Below are 17,389 nucleotides of genomic sequence, written 5' to 3'. Positions count from 1 at the left end.
GGCAGGTCAGTTTCTGCAGCCCCATGCCAGTGGAAAAGAGGCAGCATAAGCATCAGGAGCCCTGAAGATCTGGCCTGAGGTGCCAGAGAGAGGGCCATGGCTAGGCTGATGAGTCCTCCTAGTGCTGCGAACGTGCATCTAACTGGTCAGCTTCTAGCTGCTAGTGCTACTCCAAACCCCTCCAATTCAGTTCTGTAGTCTGCTTTTTGAACTGCTCGGGCTTCATGGATAGAGTGCCCATAGTTCAAAAAGCAGATCCTTGAACCAAGTGGGAGGGGGAAGTAGCGATGCCGATGGCTAGAAGTTGGAGGGTTAGATCAACTGACTGCTGGTGTGCTGGCGCCCAGAAGAGGGAGTGGACGGGTGAAAGGTACAAGCTCCGGGAAGTGAGGACTCCAAGGAAGAAAAGGGACTCTGGGGAAGAGCTAAGTTAAAGCTTAGGGACTAGGGAGTGGAGACTTCAGGGGAGAATGGAAACTCCAGAGTGGGCTGTGGGGAATGGTGTGAAAGTGGAGATCTGGGTTAGGTGAGGTATGGGGGGAGGATAGAGTGGGAACTTGAGGGTGAGTAGGGTTGTTTAGTGAGGACTCAGGGATTGGGTGTGGATTGTGAGGAGAGTGGGGACTGGATTGGGTAAGGTTTGGGGGGGTGGGATTGAGTGGGAAAATGGGTTGGTAAGAGCTGAGGGATTGGGGAGGATGGGAACTCAAGAGATTGAAAACAGATTTAAGAAGAGTAGAGGGGAAATAGGGATTCTGGGATGGGGAGAGCATGAACAAGAGACATAATGGGGACTTGGCATTTGGAAGGAGGCTTAAGAGATGGAGATGTTTTTGTTAGACTTTACTATTATTGTATCTGGTATTACATGTTCCATGTTCCTTGTACTCGCCCCAAGGCGACAGTCATGTAAACCGGTGCGATATGTATCCTATACAGGAACATCGGTATATAAAAGTTAAAAATAAATAAATGTTGGGCCGGGAGAGTATGAATGAGGGATTTGAGATGGGGCTATGTATCGGGCTGATTCAGTAAAATGCGCGGGAGAGCCGGCGCTCAGAGGCGAGCGCCCAGGCTACTCTCCTGGGCATGCGATTCACTATGCAAATGACGGCCCATGCTAATAAGGAGGCGCTAGGGACACTAGCGCGTCCCTAGCGCCTCCTTATTGGCAGAAGCGGCGGCTGTCAGCAGGTTTGACAGCCGCCGCTTAATTTTACTGGCGTCGGTTGTTGAACCCGCTGACAGCCACGGGTTCGGAAAACAGACGCCGGCAAAATTGAGCATCCGTTTTCCAACCCACGGGCCGTGGGCATATTTATTATTATTTTTATTTTTTTTTTTGGGGCCTCCGACTTAATATCGCTATGATATTAAGTCGGGGGGTGTACAGAAAAGCAGTTTATTTCTGCTTTTCTATACACTTTCCCAGTGCCAGCTGAAATTAACTCCTGTCTTTGGGTAGGTGTTAATTTCAGAGAGTAAAATGTGCGGCTTGGCTGCACATTTTACTTTCTGTATCACGTGGGACTAACTAATAGGCTCATCAACATGTATTTGCATGATGCGGGCGCTATTAGTTTCGGGGGGGGGGGGGGGGGGGGGGGGTTGGCCATGCGTTTTCCACGCGCTATTACCCCTTACTGTATAAGGGGTAAAAATAGCGCGTGGGAAATGCGCAGCCAAATGGGGGCTAATGGTGCGCCCGGCCGGTGTGTGAGATGGGTGTAGGGGGCTTCAAGAGGGGAGGGGAGGTTGAGAGGTGACATGAAAAACCTGGAAAAGGATAGGTAGAGGGGCTGGAGAGAGGTGAGAGGCATTGGAAAGTTTTGGGTCTGTGAAGGAGTGAAAGCTGATGGAAATGGGGCTAGAGGGGATAAGAAATAGGTGAAAGGGAAGCAGCCGGGGCTGGTGAGAAGATGAAAGGCAGAGGAAAATAAATGAGGGCTGGGAAAAGGATGAGTACAGACCAGAATGAGGGGACTAGGGAATGGGTGCAAGACAGGGGGAATAAGAGACTGGGAACGGAATGGGAGGGTGGGATGAGAAGGAGTGAAATAGGGAGACAGAAGTCTGGTAGGTAGGTGATAGGTGAAAAGAGGAATATTAAAGACCTGGAGTAATGAATGAATAGAGGTAAAGAAGAGAAAAATGGATAAAAGAGACATGAAAGATCAATGTCAGAGACAGATGCTGAAGAGGAAGTGAAGAAGATGGAAGAGAAAAGAAACGAAAAATAGAAAGACCCTGGAAAAATATATAAGAGAAGATAGAGGAAAACAGAAGAGAATTCGGGTCCATTGCAATAAAAAAAATAAGATGCCAAACATAGACAACAATAAGACAACAAGCATAGAAAAAAGCATTTTATTTTCAATTTAATGAGAATGTGCATCTCTGTCTTTTTATTTTACTCAGTACAGGAGGAAATGCATTTCTGTTTTTGTTTTCCAGTGTTGTACTGCATACGAAGATTGGCTTCTTGGGGGTTCACGTTTAATTTTTGTCAACATATTTCTGTTTCTAGTTTGCAGTCACTTACTCTGTATTAGGTAAAGGTCAGTTTGTTGTGTGTAGGGATCTATAACAGATCAACTTATTCTGTTTTTCAAGTTGAAGGTGTATTAGTGTTCTAGGGCATGGTGTAATATATTTGCAGTTCTGTCTTTACCTTGCTGTGTGCATTCTGGGAATTAGTGCTGTTAAAGGTTTGCTCTATAGGTCCTGAATGACTTTTGTAGGGTAGCAGATTTAAAACAATTTGGAGCAATTGTTTTTACTAAGTGCACAAGAAAACCGTGGAATTCATGGCTGGAGGACGTGATCAAGGCATCTAGCATAGCGGGATTTAAAAGAAGTCTGAGAAGTTACTGGAAGAAAAGTCCATAAACAATTATTAGCCAGGTAGACTTGGGAAAGACACCACTTATCCCTGGGAGTTGTTTCTCACTCTTTGGGATCCGCTGAATACTTCCTAATGACCCACATTAGCCACTGCTGGAGACAGAATGCTGGGCTCGAAGGACCTTTGGTCTAACCCAGCATGGCCCATCTTGTTTTCTTATGTTTGTACTACTTCAATGGGCCTGGCAGTGGAGAAAGTTTGTTTTGCAGTTACTAAAGTGACACCAGAATTTGAATATTAATTTAGAGTTTACAGTATAAAAGTATGATGTATAATTGTGTGTTTTGACAGGATTGTTCTCCGGGGTGGGGGGATGGTAGGGCCGATGCAAGGGTAGTAGGGGCCCTAGGCAAACCTTCTGCCTTTCACTCTCCCTGTGGTCCAGGCCCCAGCCCCAGCCCCAAGCTTATTCACTGAGACAGGCCCTCGCTTTTACACATACTTAGGTTCCTTGTCTCATACACACACACACGCATGCATGCACCCTCCCTCTGTCACACTCTCTCACTCACACACTCTACGATGATCTAGGTTGAATGTTAACATCCAGGAGATGCTTGCATGTAGCAGATGCTATTATATTCTCCCATGATGTCCAGTCAGGAGTGCATGAACATCCTTTCCAGAATGTGTTACGGTTTTATTTATTTGTTGCTTGGATTTAGTACCCACCTTTTTGAATATGAAATTCGCCCAAAGCTGTTCGCAGCATACAGACGGAGGTCACGTGCAGCTTTACAGTGGAATTAGAATGGCAGCAAAAATGACATTACAATTGAACAATAAAAAGGTACCTCAGGATTAACTTTCTAAGCTGCACCAGCAACCCAGTAGAAATAGTAGTGGCTAACTCAAAAAAAATAACAGTGTGGCAAAGCTTTATTAGTTTATTGCAGCACATTTAAGGTGATGCCAGGCAGTTTCTCCTTAATGACTTTAGCAGTTTTGAGATCTGGGTTGGGGCATTAAAGGCCTTTCAGAAGAGCCAGGCTTTTATTTAGTTCCTGAAGTGGGAGTAGTCATGTATTTGTGAGAGCTCTTGAGCGCTGCTCCTGCAGAGGAGGATCTGTTTCCTTTTTGATGGAATTGATATCGAGGAGACAAGTGAGTATCTTAGTAGTCTGGAGGGCAATGTAAAAGGATGGCCTGTCTCTTCTTGGAGCCTTGAATGTCAGAATCAAAGGTTTGTTTTTTTTGGGGGTTTTTTTTTTTGGAATTTCATATTGGTGGCCAGTGTATTTGTGTAGGATAGGTGTGATGCGGTCATCTGACTTGCATCCTTCTACCAGACACGTGGCGCGGTTTTGTATTATATGGAGTTTGTGGAGGGCCTTCTATGTTAGACCAGGGCTTCCCAAACTTTTAGCCAATGTGATCCCCATTTTACCATTTGAAAATTCATATGACCCCAGAAGGCAACCAAAACAAATTAGCAGCAGTGAGGTTCCCCTTCAGACAATCACTCCTCCTTTCAGTTCATCTATTTCATTTATTAAAATGTATTTATTGCTTAATACAAATGGCCTAAGCAATGTACAAACAAAATAGAACATTCGTAATAATACAAAAAAACAAAACATAAAATGACATAATATCTCAAGCAACCACATTACATGGGAGGGTTAATACTGAAGTTCTTAATCAAATGCCTGTTTTACTAAGAAACTTTTAAAAAGAAGTTTAAACTTTATTATGCAGTCTGACATTCTGAGTTCCATAGGTAAGGAGTTCCAGAATATAGGGGCTGCGACCGAGAAAGCAGAATCCCTTGTGGTAAGGCGAGCAAGTCTAACCGAAGGCACATCAAGCAGTCCTCGTTGAGAAGATCTCATCTGATGAGACGGCTCATATATTTTCAGTAAAGCATTGGAGTTGATTTATTTAAAGATTGTCATCCCGATCTTGTAGATAGTTCGCTGTTGAACTGGCAACCAATGCAGACCGTTAAGCACCGGAGTGATATGTTCATGTCGCTTGGTTCCAGTGTTCAATCGCGCAGCAGAGTTTAGTAGTAGTTGCAGTGGATGCAGTGATTTTGACGGAAGGCCCAGATAGAGGCCGTTACAGTAATCAATAAGAGGAAAGACTGGTGCTTGACAATAGTACGGAAATCATGGTTATAGAAAAGATGTCTCAATCCTCACCTTCCCTGCATTTCAGTTGATTCCCTATCATCCCCCACTCTCTCTGGCAGGTCTTCTCTCTCAACCTCCACCAGGCCTCCTCTCTCAACCTCCACTCCTTTTCCAACCAGTTCCCTCCAGCCCGTTTCACATTCTCTCTGCTGAGTTTCTCTCACCCCCAAGTCCTTCTCGTAACCTTCAATGGATCTTCTCATCCGCTCTCTCATCTCATCTTCTAGGGGCAACATTTTTCACCTGGGTAGGTTCAGTGGGTGGGTGAGAAGAAAGTAGTAGTGGCAACATCCAGTGACCCATGCACACTGTCCCCTCCCCTCATGGCTGTGCCAAACCTGACTGATCTGCAAGTGGCAGCAGCATTACTAATGAAAGTAATCAGGAGCTCCTTAGGCTAGTGCAAGCTCATGGGCCCTGCAGCAGCCTTGATCCCTCCTTGAGCAGGGCATCCTGCTACCACAAAAGCAAGGGCAGTGCCACTGCAGGGCCTGTGAGCATGTGCTGGCTCACAGGTTCCATGCTGACGTCCATTGCTAATGTTGCTGTTGGCACCTGAAGGCTGCTGCCATTTGAGGCACTTGGGCACCCGCAGCTGAAGATTTTGTGACCCTCTTTTGGGGTCCTGACCCACAGTTTGGGAAGCCCTATGTTAGATCTTTGTACAGTGCATTTCAGTAGCTTCGCCATGAAGTTACTGTGGCATGGACTATTATGGTTAGGGTCTTCTTTTCGATGTAAGGGTACAGTCTTTGCAAGTTAGGAGTTGAAAGTGGCAGCTCTTTACTGTTGCCTAGATTTGTAAGAGCTTGGCGAGTTCTGAGTCTCTCTACTTATGAATTTAGCGTGAGCTTATAGGTTTCGAATGGAATTTTCAAGTTGGAGACTTGTCTGTGTGTGTGTTGTATCCAAAGGATCTACTCTTTGTTTTTATTTAGTTCGAGTTTGTTGTGTTTTTGTCCATTCTTGGCTGGCGTACTTTTCAGTAGATACCTAAAACCACTGGCACGTCTGATCCAAACCTTTGATATAAAAGCCTACATTTCTGTGGACGATGTTCAGCTCATACTATCAACGGATCCGGACACAAAGTCAGCTCTAGGGCAACTGGCACCCTGAGTGAAAATTTAACTCCCCACTGGCTATTCAGCATAACAGGCAATGCCAGCGGTGCCCAGAGTACCCCCTCAGGATATGGTACTTCAGGCAACTCCCCAGCATGCCCTACCCAAAGACATCAACTAACTTACCTGAGGGTGCTCTGGGTACCTCTGGCATTGCCTGTTATGCTGAATAGCCGGTGGGGAGTTAAATTTTCACTCAGGGTGCCAGTTGCCCTAGAGCTGACTTTGTGTCCGGATCCGTTGATAGTATGAGCTGAACATCATTCACAGAAATGTATACTTTTATATCAAAGATTTGGATCAGAAGTGCCAGTGGTTTTAGGGATCTGTTGAAAAGTACGGTGGATAATACCAAGCGCTGGAGGACTCGCAGTTTAAGATTCAGGGTGTTGACGAGGTATTGGTGAAATTTACAACTTGTTGTCTATCGGACAGAAAGGAGTTGGACCAGGCTATGACCTTGCCCCTTAGTGTGACCCGTTGATACTGCAGATCACAAAATCATGCTATCAAGACTAGCAAATGCTGCGGAGAAATCCAGTAGCACTCAGCTGCTGCCAGGTTTCTATCTCTGGATCTAAATAGAGGACTGTTTCTGATCCATGGCCTTTTCTGGATCAGTCCAACCACTTTCTGTCAGCCGGTCAGTTCCATGCAATTGTACTGGGATATTAGACACCGGATCGTAGTTTTCTGGTTTGTCTGGATCCAGGGTGACTTGTTTTAGGAATGGCTGAATTGCAAAATTTTTTTAAAGTTTGTGGGTAGCCATCTTTTGAAACTTAGGTGCATTACTAAACACAGATCTGTCTTTATCACAACACATTTCCCTAATTGTCAAAAACTCCTTTTTTTAAATTGCATATGCTCAAGCGCCTACGTCCTCTCCTTTTCTTCCGCGACTTCCGTATGGTCCTCCAATCCTTAATTTTCTCCAGTCTCAATTACTGTAACGCGCTCTACCTAGATCTCCCAGACTCTGCAATCTGACCTTTACAACTTATACAAAATTCAGCTGCTCGTATCTTGCTTGGTTCACCCTCAAAAAAAAATCCCATTACACCAATTCTGTTTTCTCTGCATTGGTTACCCATTACATTCAGAATCCTTTACAAGATACTCTCTATTATTCATTCACTTTTACATAATCCATCCTCAATTCTTCGGATTTATAAACCATCTAGGCACTTAAGATCACTAAACAAAAATTTATTAGACATCCCTTCTGTACGTTTGGCAAGATTAGACATTACTAGGAAAAAGGCTTTTTCTGTTGCAGGTCCACTATTATGGAACTCTTTATCGACCACGCTTCGTCAAATTTCAAACTCCAAGAAATTCAAAAAATCGCTAAAAACCTATCTATTTTCAAAAGCTTTTGCCACGTCCCAAACAGAACACATTTAACCCTTCCACCTTTCAATGCTTAGATATTCTCAGGACTTAACTGTTCTTTGTACTCCTTCCTCTTTGATTTCTATTTTAATTCTTAATTTTAACTTAGTCTAGTTTATTTATAATTTTATGTTGGTAATTTTTCTTTCTTTTTTCCTATACTCGTTATTTTTATTTTATTGTAAACCGCTTTGTTCGATACTTTTATTGTAAAAACTGTATATTAATAATTTTAAATAAATAAATACAGTTCCGGATGCCCATATTTTAAGGCTCCTGCTTGCTAGATTCATTAACTTGAATGAGCAAGGGTCAAGAGTGCAGGTTGTTGGGTATAGGTTGGACAGAACTTTTGTGATGCGCTCTTGTTTACTGGGAAAAATGAGTCCCATATCTCTAGAATGCTTGAAGGGGGTTGAGCTTACGTATGTCGTTGGGTTTTATATATATAGGTTAAAGTCTCCCATGATCAGTAGGTTTGGGAGTTTTAGCATTGGACCAGCGATGAGTTCTAACCAGTAGTTCTCCCGTGGATGACCTATTAATTCTTGGATAGACCACTAACAGCCCTAATGGCTTCTTACCTCCTAGTTGGGCTAGTAAGCACTCTAATTCCAGTGTCTGAGGGAGAAGGATTTTGCCAAGCTTGAGAGTGTTTTTGGATAGGATTGCCATTCCTGATCTGGTTTTTGTGTAGAATGGAGAAGTCCTCTGAGCAGAGTTTGTGCAACATGACTCCACCTGTCTCATCTAACCATGTTTCAATTATCCCTAAAGATGTCTTTAAATTTATTTATAAGGTTGTGGATCATCGAGGGTTTCTTGTTCACTTGTCTGGTAATTATTAGTCCAGTGTTGCGGGTGGGTAGGTGTTGGTCACAATGTTGTCAGTAGGTATTTGATGATTCTCTTTTCTCTCGTCCTCTGCCTTTTCTGAGGTCTGGGCTAGCCAATGCTGATAGGATACATGTAAATAAATAGTTTAAAATCCTGTGGTGGGGGGCAGTCCTTGGCTTAGCTGTACCATAGAGTAGTGCTTTTCAAACCAGTCCTCGGGATCTTCCTTGCCAGTCTAGTTTTCAGGGTATTTCCAATGGACATGCATGAGAGAGATGTGTGCTTACATTAGCCTACTTCCTAGCATTAGTGTTTACAAACATCTTATGCATATTCATTAGGTCTATTCTGAAAATCAAACTGGCCGGGAGGGTCCCAGGGACTAGTTTGTAAACCGCTTCCCTAGCACATACAAAAATCAGCGGCGCCTTAATGTAGCAACGGAAGTGGGATAACTTCATGGTTCAGGCAGCAAGTGCCGTGTGCTACAGTTTGTCTCCTGACTGATTGGGGCCAGTGGAGCTGTGCACTCCCGAGAAGGCAGTGCACTCTGATCTCCAAGGCAGCGAGTTGCTGCCTCAGCAGTAGTACTGCAGTTGCCTCTGGAGTTAAACTTCGAAGGAGACTTCCTTAAGAACCATCCACAAAGGGTCCACCATCTGGCGGGGGAGTTAAAAGGAAAGGGTAACAGTAATCTGCCTTCTCACCCCAGCCGATTAATTTAAATCCGAAAGCTTGGACTCAGTCATTGGTTTTAACTAATTTTTCCCTTTGCCCTTTTTATTTATTTATTTATTTATTTATTATTTTAATGAAGGATACTAGTTGCAAGGCTGCCGTTTTATATAACATGCTCTGGGTTTACGTGCTGTGAGGTGGTGTCCTCTGAATGAGAACTGGGTCCAGTCCAAAGCCCGCAATGACTTCCCTTACCAGTCCACTACACCCAATGGCAGAGTCCCTCCTGCGAGATCATAATCAAGACAGTGCATGATCTCTTGAGGCCTGTTTATAGTGGTTTAGCCACAAACGTTAGGTGATAAGAGTCCTATAGGAAGGATCAGAGCACATCAGTCTTTGAGGCGGAAGTTTTTGGTAGGCATTCATGGATTTAGCACATTCATTTTTTTGTATTTATTTAAAGCTCTAATTGCATAGCGTATCTTTGGTACTTAAGCTGTTTTGTGTTAAATGCAGATTTTATTTATTTATTTTATTTAGAAATTTTTATATACCGGTATTAGTTGTGGACATCATATCGGTTTACATTAAACAAAAAAGCTTGGAAATTGCATGATAACAGGGGAACAATGAACTGGGAGGGGGTAACAAGGAACAGCTATGAAGAAAAGCTAAACAAAAACAACTGGTACCTCAATATGAGGAATGCATCCAACACCATGTGGTAAAGTCTATTCTGGATAGGCTTGTTTGAATAGAAAAGTTTTTCATTTCTTTTTGACTTTGCTCACACAGGGTTCGAGGCGCAGGTTGGGTGGCAGGGTGTTCCAAAGGGTGGGATCAGCAATCGAGAGGGCATGGTCGCGTACAAAAGAGAGGTGGGCTATTTTCAGTGAGGGCACGAGAATGGTACCTTTGTTGGCAGTTCTGCTAGGGCGGGTACACTGGGGAGCAGAGAAAGGAAGGTCTAACATTTAGAGTTGTGGACGTGAATGGCTTTATGCACTATGGTCAAGGTTTTTCAGTGGATGCGGGAGGGGATGGGGAGCCCAGTGTAGGTCTCTGAGGATGGGAGCGATGTGATCGTGTTTGTGGGAATTTGCGATGAGTCTTGCTGTGGCGTTTTGTAACATTTGCAGTGGTTTTATAGTGGAGTATGGGAGCCCTAGGAGGAGAGCATTACAGTAATCAAGTTTGGAAGAGATTTTAAACACACTTTTTGAAAAAAAGCCTCACTTAACTTTACTGATGAAAATCAGATTTATATTTTTAAAGTCTTTGATTTAATCAAAACTCTCCCAAAATAAACTGATATATATATATTTTTTAAACCGGGTCTGTTGCTCGCGCAGTTTTAATATCATGTTTTAACTCTGAATGTATTGAAAGAAGACCTTCAGTCTTTTCCCCCCCTAAATAAGAGGGAGAAAAACCCTGCCTTTGTGGCGATGGCAGCGGCGTTTGGCCGCAGGCAGACCTTTTCAGAAGACCGTGTGGTGTTCTCGGCTCCGTTTTTATGGTTCGTTCCGTCGTGTTCTGCGATAGCTCTGCTTTCAGTAAAATCTGGAGCCATCAGAGTCTGAAGAGAGTCATGTTGGTTTCTTTTTTTTTTTTTTTTAAAGATATTGAAGGCAAAGAGAGAAATGTTGACGTCTGCCAGACGCGTGAGTAGAACATAGCGGAGGAGTGAAGAACAGGGGCAGTGGAGGGGGGGGGGGGGAGAAGGAGAGAGGTGCACGTGGGCTGTCGAACATTGCTCGTTTTTACACACATCAGCCGTGAGCTTGGCTGAACACCTGCTTTCACATGGAATAACTTAACTGGTGATAGTGACCTACAGAAAGCATGGTATCGGCTTCAATGGTTTAACCTCAGTGCACCCGTGCACATACATGTGAATAGAGATGAGCATTTAAAAATATGTTTTGGGGGGAGGGGGTTTGAAAGATGTGTGAGTTCTTAACCTTTCTTTAAATATGACTGACTTTTTTTTTTTTTTCTTTTTCAAAATGTTTATAGAAAAATAGATGCAGGTTTATTCCTTGTTTAAATGTGGAAGGCTTGCTAAAATAATTAGTGGTGGTGTGGAACATAACGCGGTTTTGAGATTTGATAGAATTCTCTTTATTTTTCTCTGGAACGGTTTTCTCCCATTCCTTTTAGGCTCCCAACTCAGTTGCGGCTGGTTTCTGTTAGGGATGTAAATATCATTAAAAAAAAAAAAGTGAATTCTAATGGTTAATCGTTAACAAGTGCGGAGCAGGAGATGGGAGGGCGCAGCGTTGGAGCACAGCTGGAACTCGAGCCTTGCGGTCAGTCGGCAGCCGCGAGGTGCAGATGGGGGTGGGGGCGGGGGGGGGGGGGGGGGGGTGTCACGCGCTACCAGGGGACTCTGAGGCTCCTCTCCTGCTCTTGCAAGGGAGTTACTATATTAAACGGTTAAATAGCGAGTCTCAAGATTAAACGGTCGGACTATACTTAACGGTTAACCGTTCGGCCATTTTAATATTTTGCCTCCTTTGGAGAAGCCCGCCCCATGGACTTCCCTTTTGGCCCTTTCTGTCTAGCTCGGCTCTTGCAGAACCGGTCCTCGGCCAGGACCCACAGACTAAGGCACGCGGGCGCCCAGAGTCTTGACCACTGGGTGGCGCACTTGAGCAAAGACCGGCCGTGGCTAGATAGTGTGTCCACAGCATCTTCAGGCCAGGCCAGCACTAAATTTAGGCACAAGCTACCTAGATTACAGTTCAGGGCCTCGAATTATGAGGGGTGGGGGGGGGGCTCTGTAAAAGTATTACTAGATCCCAAGTTTTATATTATTTTTGGTATCTCTGTGAGGCCTCTTCAACTTGACGTAGCTTAGTGGCTCTGCGCATCTCTGTCCTGGCCCGGCTCTGGCCAGTCTTGAGAGGCAAAAATCGAGCTTGGGAGTCAAACCGTTTTCAACGGAGAGGTTGATGGGGAAAAGAACGCCGGAAGACAGGGGTGGTACTTTTTGTGCTCTCGCAGATCTCTGACCCTTCCAGCGAGCACAGATAGCCGCCGGCAGGCGTGAAGAAATGCAATCCAGCTTTTTCCCTTCATCCTCCAACTCTTGCAAGCCGTTCTTGGTTGTGATGCTAAACAGTACGCTCAGGTTAAAAAAGAAAATCCCAAAATACTAAACAAAAGATATCTGGCATTCCTACTTTATCCTATGCACGACCAAGTTAACAAGGTACAGTATAGAGGCAATCACACGTGACAGGATGTTCGGGACCTTAAAGGATGTCATGCCCAGCTTTTGCTGGGGACAGTGTGGCAGAAATCCGTTTCACTACTAAGAACATAAGTTGCCATACTGGGTCAGACCAAGGGTCTGTCAAGCCCAGCATCCTGTTTCCAACAGAGGCCAAAGCAGGCCACAAGTACCTGGCAAGTACCCAAACACTAGTGGCCCTGATCGGTTTTTATGGTTGCTGCCAGCTACCTCACCGTTGGGTTTCTGGCCCGGGACGCGTGATGCACAAAGCCAGAAAAGCAGCCAAATCCTTTACAGCGTAACCTGAAGCAGAGGTAGGCAGCGCGGTCCTGGAGTGCCACAAGCCGGTCTGGTTTTCAGGATAACCACAGTGAATGTGCAATGAGGCAGGTTTGTGTACGGCGGAGGCAGTGCCTGCAAATGTACCTCATGCATATTTGCTGTGGGTATCCTGTTTCTGGCACTCCAGGACCGGAGTGGCCTACCCCTGCCCTAGAGTATATTGCACTTGTACAATGTTGTGTGGGAAGGAAAAATTCCAGATCGTTTGCGTTTTAGAATAAAATTGTAACTTTTTGTATCCTTTTGTCGGCAGGTGTTCAGGTTGGGATAGGGTGGGAGCCATTGCCAGGTCTGCTTTAGTCGGGGGGGGGGGGGGGGCCAGTGGCTGAGGATGTGATCGTGGCCTGCACGTTTGAGATTCGATGCAGTCATGTGACACGGGCTAACAAATGGCAATGCTCGGGTTTTTCTCAGCCATAAGCTTATTTATTTTGAGCGCTCTCTCCTAAGATTAATTGCACTTTCGTTCGGCACACCGTGTGCCTTTGTCACTTAACAGTTTTTGAGCATCTTGACTGCATTTAGCTACTGACAGATGCCCCTGCACAATTTTCAGAGCTCCCACAGATGTTATTTGTCCATCTGAAAAGAGAGCCTCCCGTCTGCTCCTCTAGCAGAGCACTCCGACTCTTCCACGATGTGGTGTTGTACTTTATCATGTCTTCCCTGTCACCCACGTTCCTCTTATCCTCCTGCCCTCCCCCTTCCCTTCCAAGCTTTGGTGAATTCATGAACATTTTCATAGAGAAAAGCTGGGTATTACATTCCTTATGGGGTGTTTTGTTTTGGTTTTTTTTGGCCGGCATATTTCTGCTTTTTTAACTCTCGGCGTGATCGCAGCTGGCTTGTATTGTGCTGTGGCCGGGCCATGAATGAGCCTCCGTTCACGGTTACTTGTGTGTGCGGGGGGGGTTTCTCCAATGTTATCCTCCTCTTGCCCAGCAGTCACACTCCTTGCCCTGGTAATATGGGTAGCCGGGACGTACACTTTCTCCGCATCCGCCCCTTTTACAAAGCTTCAGTAAAACACTGACAAGAAATTGGAATCAGACAGGGCCGCAGCTTTATTACATAACGCAAAACAGGTGCCCGAGCCCCCAAACTACACCAACTTAGGAAACTCCCAGTAACCACCCATCACCACCAGCCGCCCGGCTAGCAAGTTCCTGCAAGGCTTGTACTTGTGGGAGGGAAGCGGCGGCAGCAGCAAGAATGAGCCCGTTACTGGTACCCCGGAGTCCTAAACTCCTCTGCTTCCCTAGAGGCTTAGCGTGTAATGAGCCAATCGGCTCAGACCCGTGGAAAATTTAAATTAAAGCAGCAGCGGCTACTGGACAGACTGGAATTCCAGTCTACCACCCCGCTCCCCCCCCCCCCCAAAGCCTTGCTCGGCCGGCTTCTAGCGTGTGCCTGGCACCACATTACTTTGGCTGACCTCCCATTCTGTCTAGAACCCAGCGCTGGTGGGGCCTTGAGCCAGGCAGTAGACGTTGCTGCTGTTACCTTCTCTTGGTGTTTGGGTACTTGCCAGGTTCTTGTGGCCTGGATTGGCCTCTGTTGGAAACAGGATGCTGGGCTTGATGGACCCTTGGTCTGACCCAGCATGGCAAGTTCTTAAGATGGGTTCAGAAACCGGTCCCGGGTAACCTATGCTTCTGAGCTATTGGGACTGGCCCTGCATTAAGTTGTTTTTTTTTAAGAGGGTAGAAGATGGTTTGTGGCATTTCCTTGGGTGTAGCAATATTACAGTGACACCAAAGAGACTAATTTTGTGAAGAAAGGAAAAACCGGTCGGTCCATCTGTTGCTCGTGGAGGAAACACTAAGTCCAGTTAAAACCCAACTGGCTTAGCTAAGTGCAGTGAAATCAGTTGCTGCCTAGGAGCGGACCGCTTGCGGTAATGAGTTGGAGAAGTGCATGCTTCCAGTGTAACGCGTGTAGGTGAATCTCGGTCTCCAGCAAGCTCAAACAGTTCATTCAGCATCATGACATGAGCAGGGCGGAAGCCTTCAGGAGCAGACTAGTTTGTGCTCTTAACCCCGTGTATGCAAAAGTACGCCGGGTATATAATAATTTTAGATTCGGTTTTTGAACGCACATGGGCTCCGTTTGATTTCCCACTTTCCTACAAATGTCTCATACCAAAATTGTTTCCAATCTGTTAAAGCACAGCGGAGAAGTGACTGTGGACAAACAGGAAACCAACCAAAACCAATAGGTGCTTTTGGTTGTCATGAAATATGCCTAAAATCCCTGAAGCACACTTGGAATTTTTTTGGTGAGCATCCTGTTAATTGACTTGGGTTGTGTCCTTTTTGGGACAGACGATTTTTTTTAGTATTGTTGCTTTTGGACAGATCCTACATGGGAAGATCTCTGTTGTGTTGCCAGCATGGTTAGTAGCCAGTGTAGGCACCCGCTTGCTCTAATTCACAACCTCTCATGCTATGTCCACCCCCTACCCCAAGGAGCAGCGAGGACAGCGCAAAGTGGCTAATGGGACTTAAAGCAGCAACGCTGCCAAAGCATTTTTTTTTGTAGCCACAAATCGTTTGGCGGTTACGGAAACAAGGATTTTGTCTTTATAATTTTTATTTTATACCTGAGGGGGGTACTGGATTTGAGTGCCAATCTGAACCAATCTGGAGGAGTGGCCTAGTGGTTAGAGCAGCCGGTTGAAAACCCCCACCGACGCGCCTGGTGACCTTGCGCAGGTCACGCCACCCTCCGTTGCCTCGGGTGGATTGTGGGCCCTCTGGGGGACAAGGGAATACCTGCTGTACCTGGATGTAATTTGTCCAGAGATACCAATGAAAAGGCCCGAGCTAAATCTAAGTAAAGAAAAGAAATAAGGGTGGGAATTGTGCTGAGCTGCGTCAGGTGCCTGTTACAGCAGTATCTATCATGAATAGCTAAAGCGCGAACGTGGAGGGGGGGGAAATCGAATTTTCTTTTGAAGCACGGGGTGAAACCTCGCGTAGAATACTGTGTCCGGTTGTGGAGGCTGGTTCCTCCCAAGAGGATGCAGGCAAGATTAGAGCCTACCAAAACTGGTCTGCACCCAAAACCTTATGAGATGGAAGTTTAATGACCTAAATATGATAAACCCAAGAGCAGAGATTGGAGGGGGGGAAGGGATATTATGGAACCATTTGGATATCTCAAAGGTTTAAATAGCGCATAAAAAGCAAACCCTTTCCAGAGGAAAGAATGCTTTAGAAAAAGAAGCTCAGGGAGCAATATTGGAAAATATTTCTTCTAGGAAAGAGTAATGGATGCTTGGAATGGCCTCCAGGTTAGAGGTGGTAGAGCCTAGGAGAGGCACGGAGGAGTCCTCGTTGCAGAGAAGAGAGAAGAAAGCCGGGAATGCAATTGAGTAGACGAATGTTTATATATGCTGACCCCCCCTTCTTTAAAGGATGAAAGTCTAACACTTTAAAACACTTTTCAATTTAGCAATATAGAAACTGAGCTTAAAAACAAGGGCCAGTTAAGCCGAGCAGCAGGCAATTTGACGCTTTGGCTCGTAGTGGTACATTTAATAATGACTGTAGTAGCTTAGTTCCAGCGGTGGCCCACAAACGTTTTCCAGACCACATCAAGAAATAGCAAAACGTGGTGCCTGTGAACCGTTTTTAAAGAGGCATCTTGTAGCCTGGCTTATGCACAAACTTAGCTGAGGTTGAAATAAGAACACCCACAGGGATTTAGCACAAAACCGTAGCACCCTGACTGCTCTGCAGTTCAGGCAGTGGCACTCCAGAAGCCATGGCTTGTTACTGAGGATGTCCAGAACTTTCCTCTGGCGAATAATTTAGTGGTGAAATCTTGTGGAGTTAATGAGAAAGCAACAGGAAGTTTTCTTTTACGGCTGTGTGAAAAGTAAACCTTTTTTTTTTTTTTTTTTGTTCCGGGAATAATTTTCAAAGGGGAAGACTCTGCTTGGGGTGCAAGAAATGTAGCACACGCTGGTTTGCCTCTCAGGCGACGCTCCGAGTGCTGGCGGAGTCTGTCTGCTGCTGCAGGGTAGAATCTGCATGGGCCTTTGACTGTGGAACTAGGAAGCTGGTCTCGAATTTGCCAAAAAAAAAAAAAGCTAACTTTAATTGACAGTTCCCCCACCCAGCACAGACTCAGCGCAACCTGCTCACCGCACACAGCGGCGTTTTAAGCTGGCCAACTTTTTTTTTTATTATTATTATTTTGAGCAGGGAATTTACTTTCAGAAGGTGGTTTTTTTTTTTTTTTTTCTTTTCCCCTCGTCGCTTTTCCTTTTGAAAACAGAGAGCCCTTAGCTGTGACTATAAAGTGGTTTTAATTTCTTAATTCAGTTCATGTAGAAATTAAGGTCAATGAACAAGCTGCAGGCGATACCTTAAATAGTGGGCTAACAATACATTTGTGACTCGTTCCTCTGAGCTGTGCTCCCTTCGCCAGGTCAGTGCAGAACACAATAAGGCTGATGCTGGAATATACAAGTGAATTGCAGTTTAAACCAGTTAAAAATCTGTAGACCTCAGTGAAGACAGTAACCTACCTTTCACCTGGGATCAGACTGAATGCTGTATTTGTTGTGCAGATGATGATGGTTTTTTGTTTTGTTTTTTTTTAAATGTAACACACGGTGTTAAGTCTTACAGTGAGAAAAATGTGTTTCGTTTGAAAACTGAAGAGGGTGAAGTGATCCGTCCTTTTATTGCTCTGGTACTTCTTTCCGTAGAGGAGC

General features: G+C 45.1%; 1 protein-coding gene across 2 annotated transcripts in view; it reads left to right on the top strand.

The window, feature by feature from the left end:
- ATXN7L1 (ataxin 7 like 1) overlaps positions 1-17,389 on the top strand; it is a 265,888-nt gene that overhangs the window by 11,295 nt on the left and 237,204 nt on the right. The window contains exon 3 of one of the 2 annotated variants that reach the window (XM_029615630.1): positions 10,703-10,744. The exons of the other annotated variant lie outside the window; for it this stretch is intronic. Within the exon in view, the coding sequence (XP_029471490.1) occupies positions 10,703-10,744 (42 nt within the window). The remainder of the gene's footprint in view (positions 1-10,702; positions 10,745-17,389) is intronic. 2 annotated transcript variants of the gene reach the window in all.

This window comes from Rhinatrema bivittatum, chromosome 9, assembly GCF_901001135.1.
Source record: "Rhinatrema bivittatum chromosome 9, aRhiBiv1.1, whole genome shotgun sequence".
Taxonomy (NCBI): Eukaryota; Metazoa; Chordata; class Amphibia; order Gymnophiona; family Rhinatrematidae; genus Rhinatrema; species Rhinatrema bivittatum.
The sequence above is the reverse complement of the archived record's forward strand: the minus strand, read 5'-3'. Positions and strand labels throughout refer to the sequence as shown.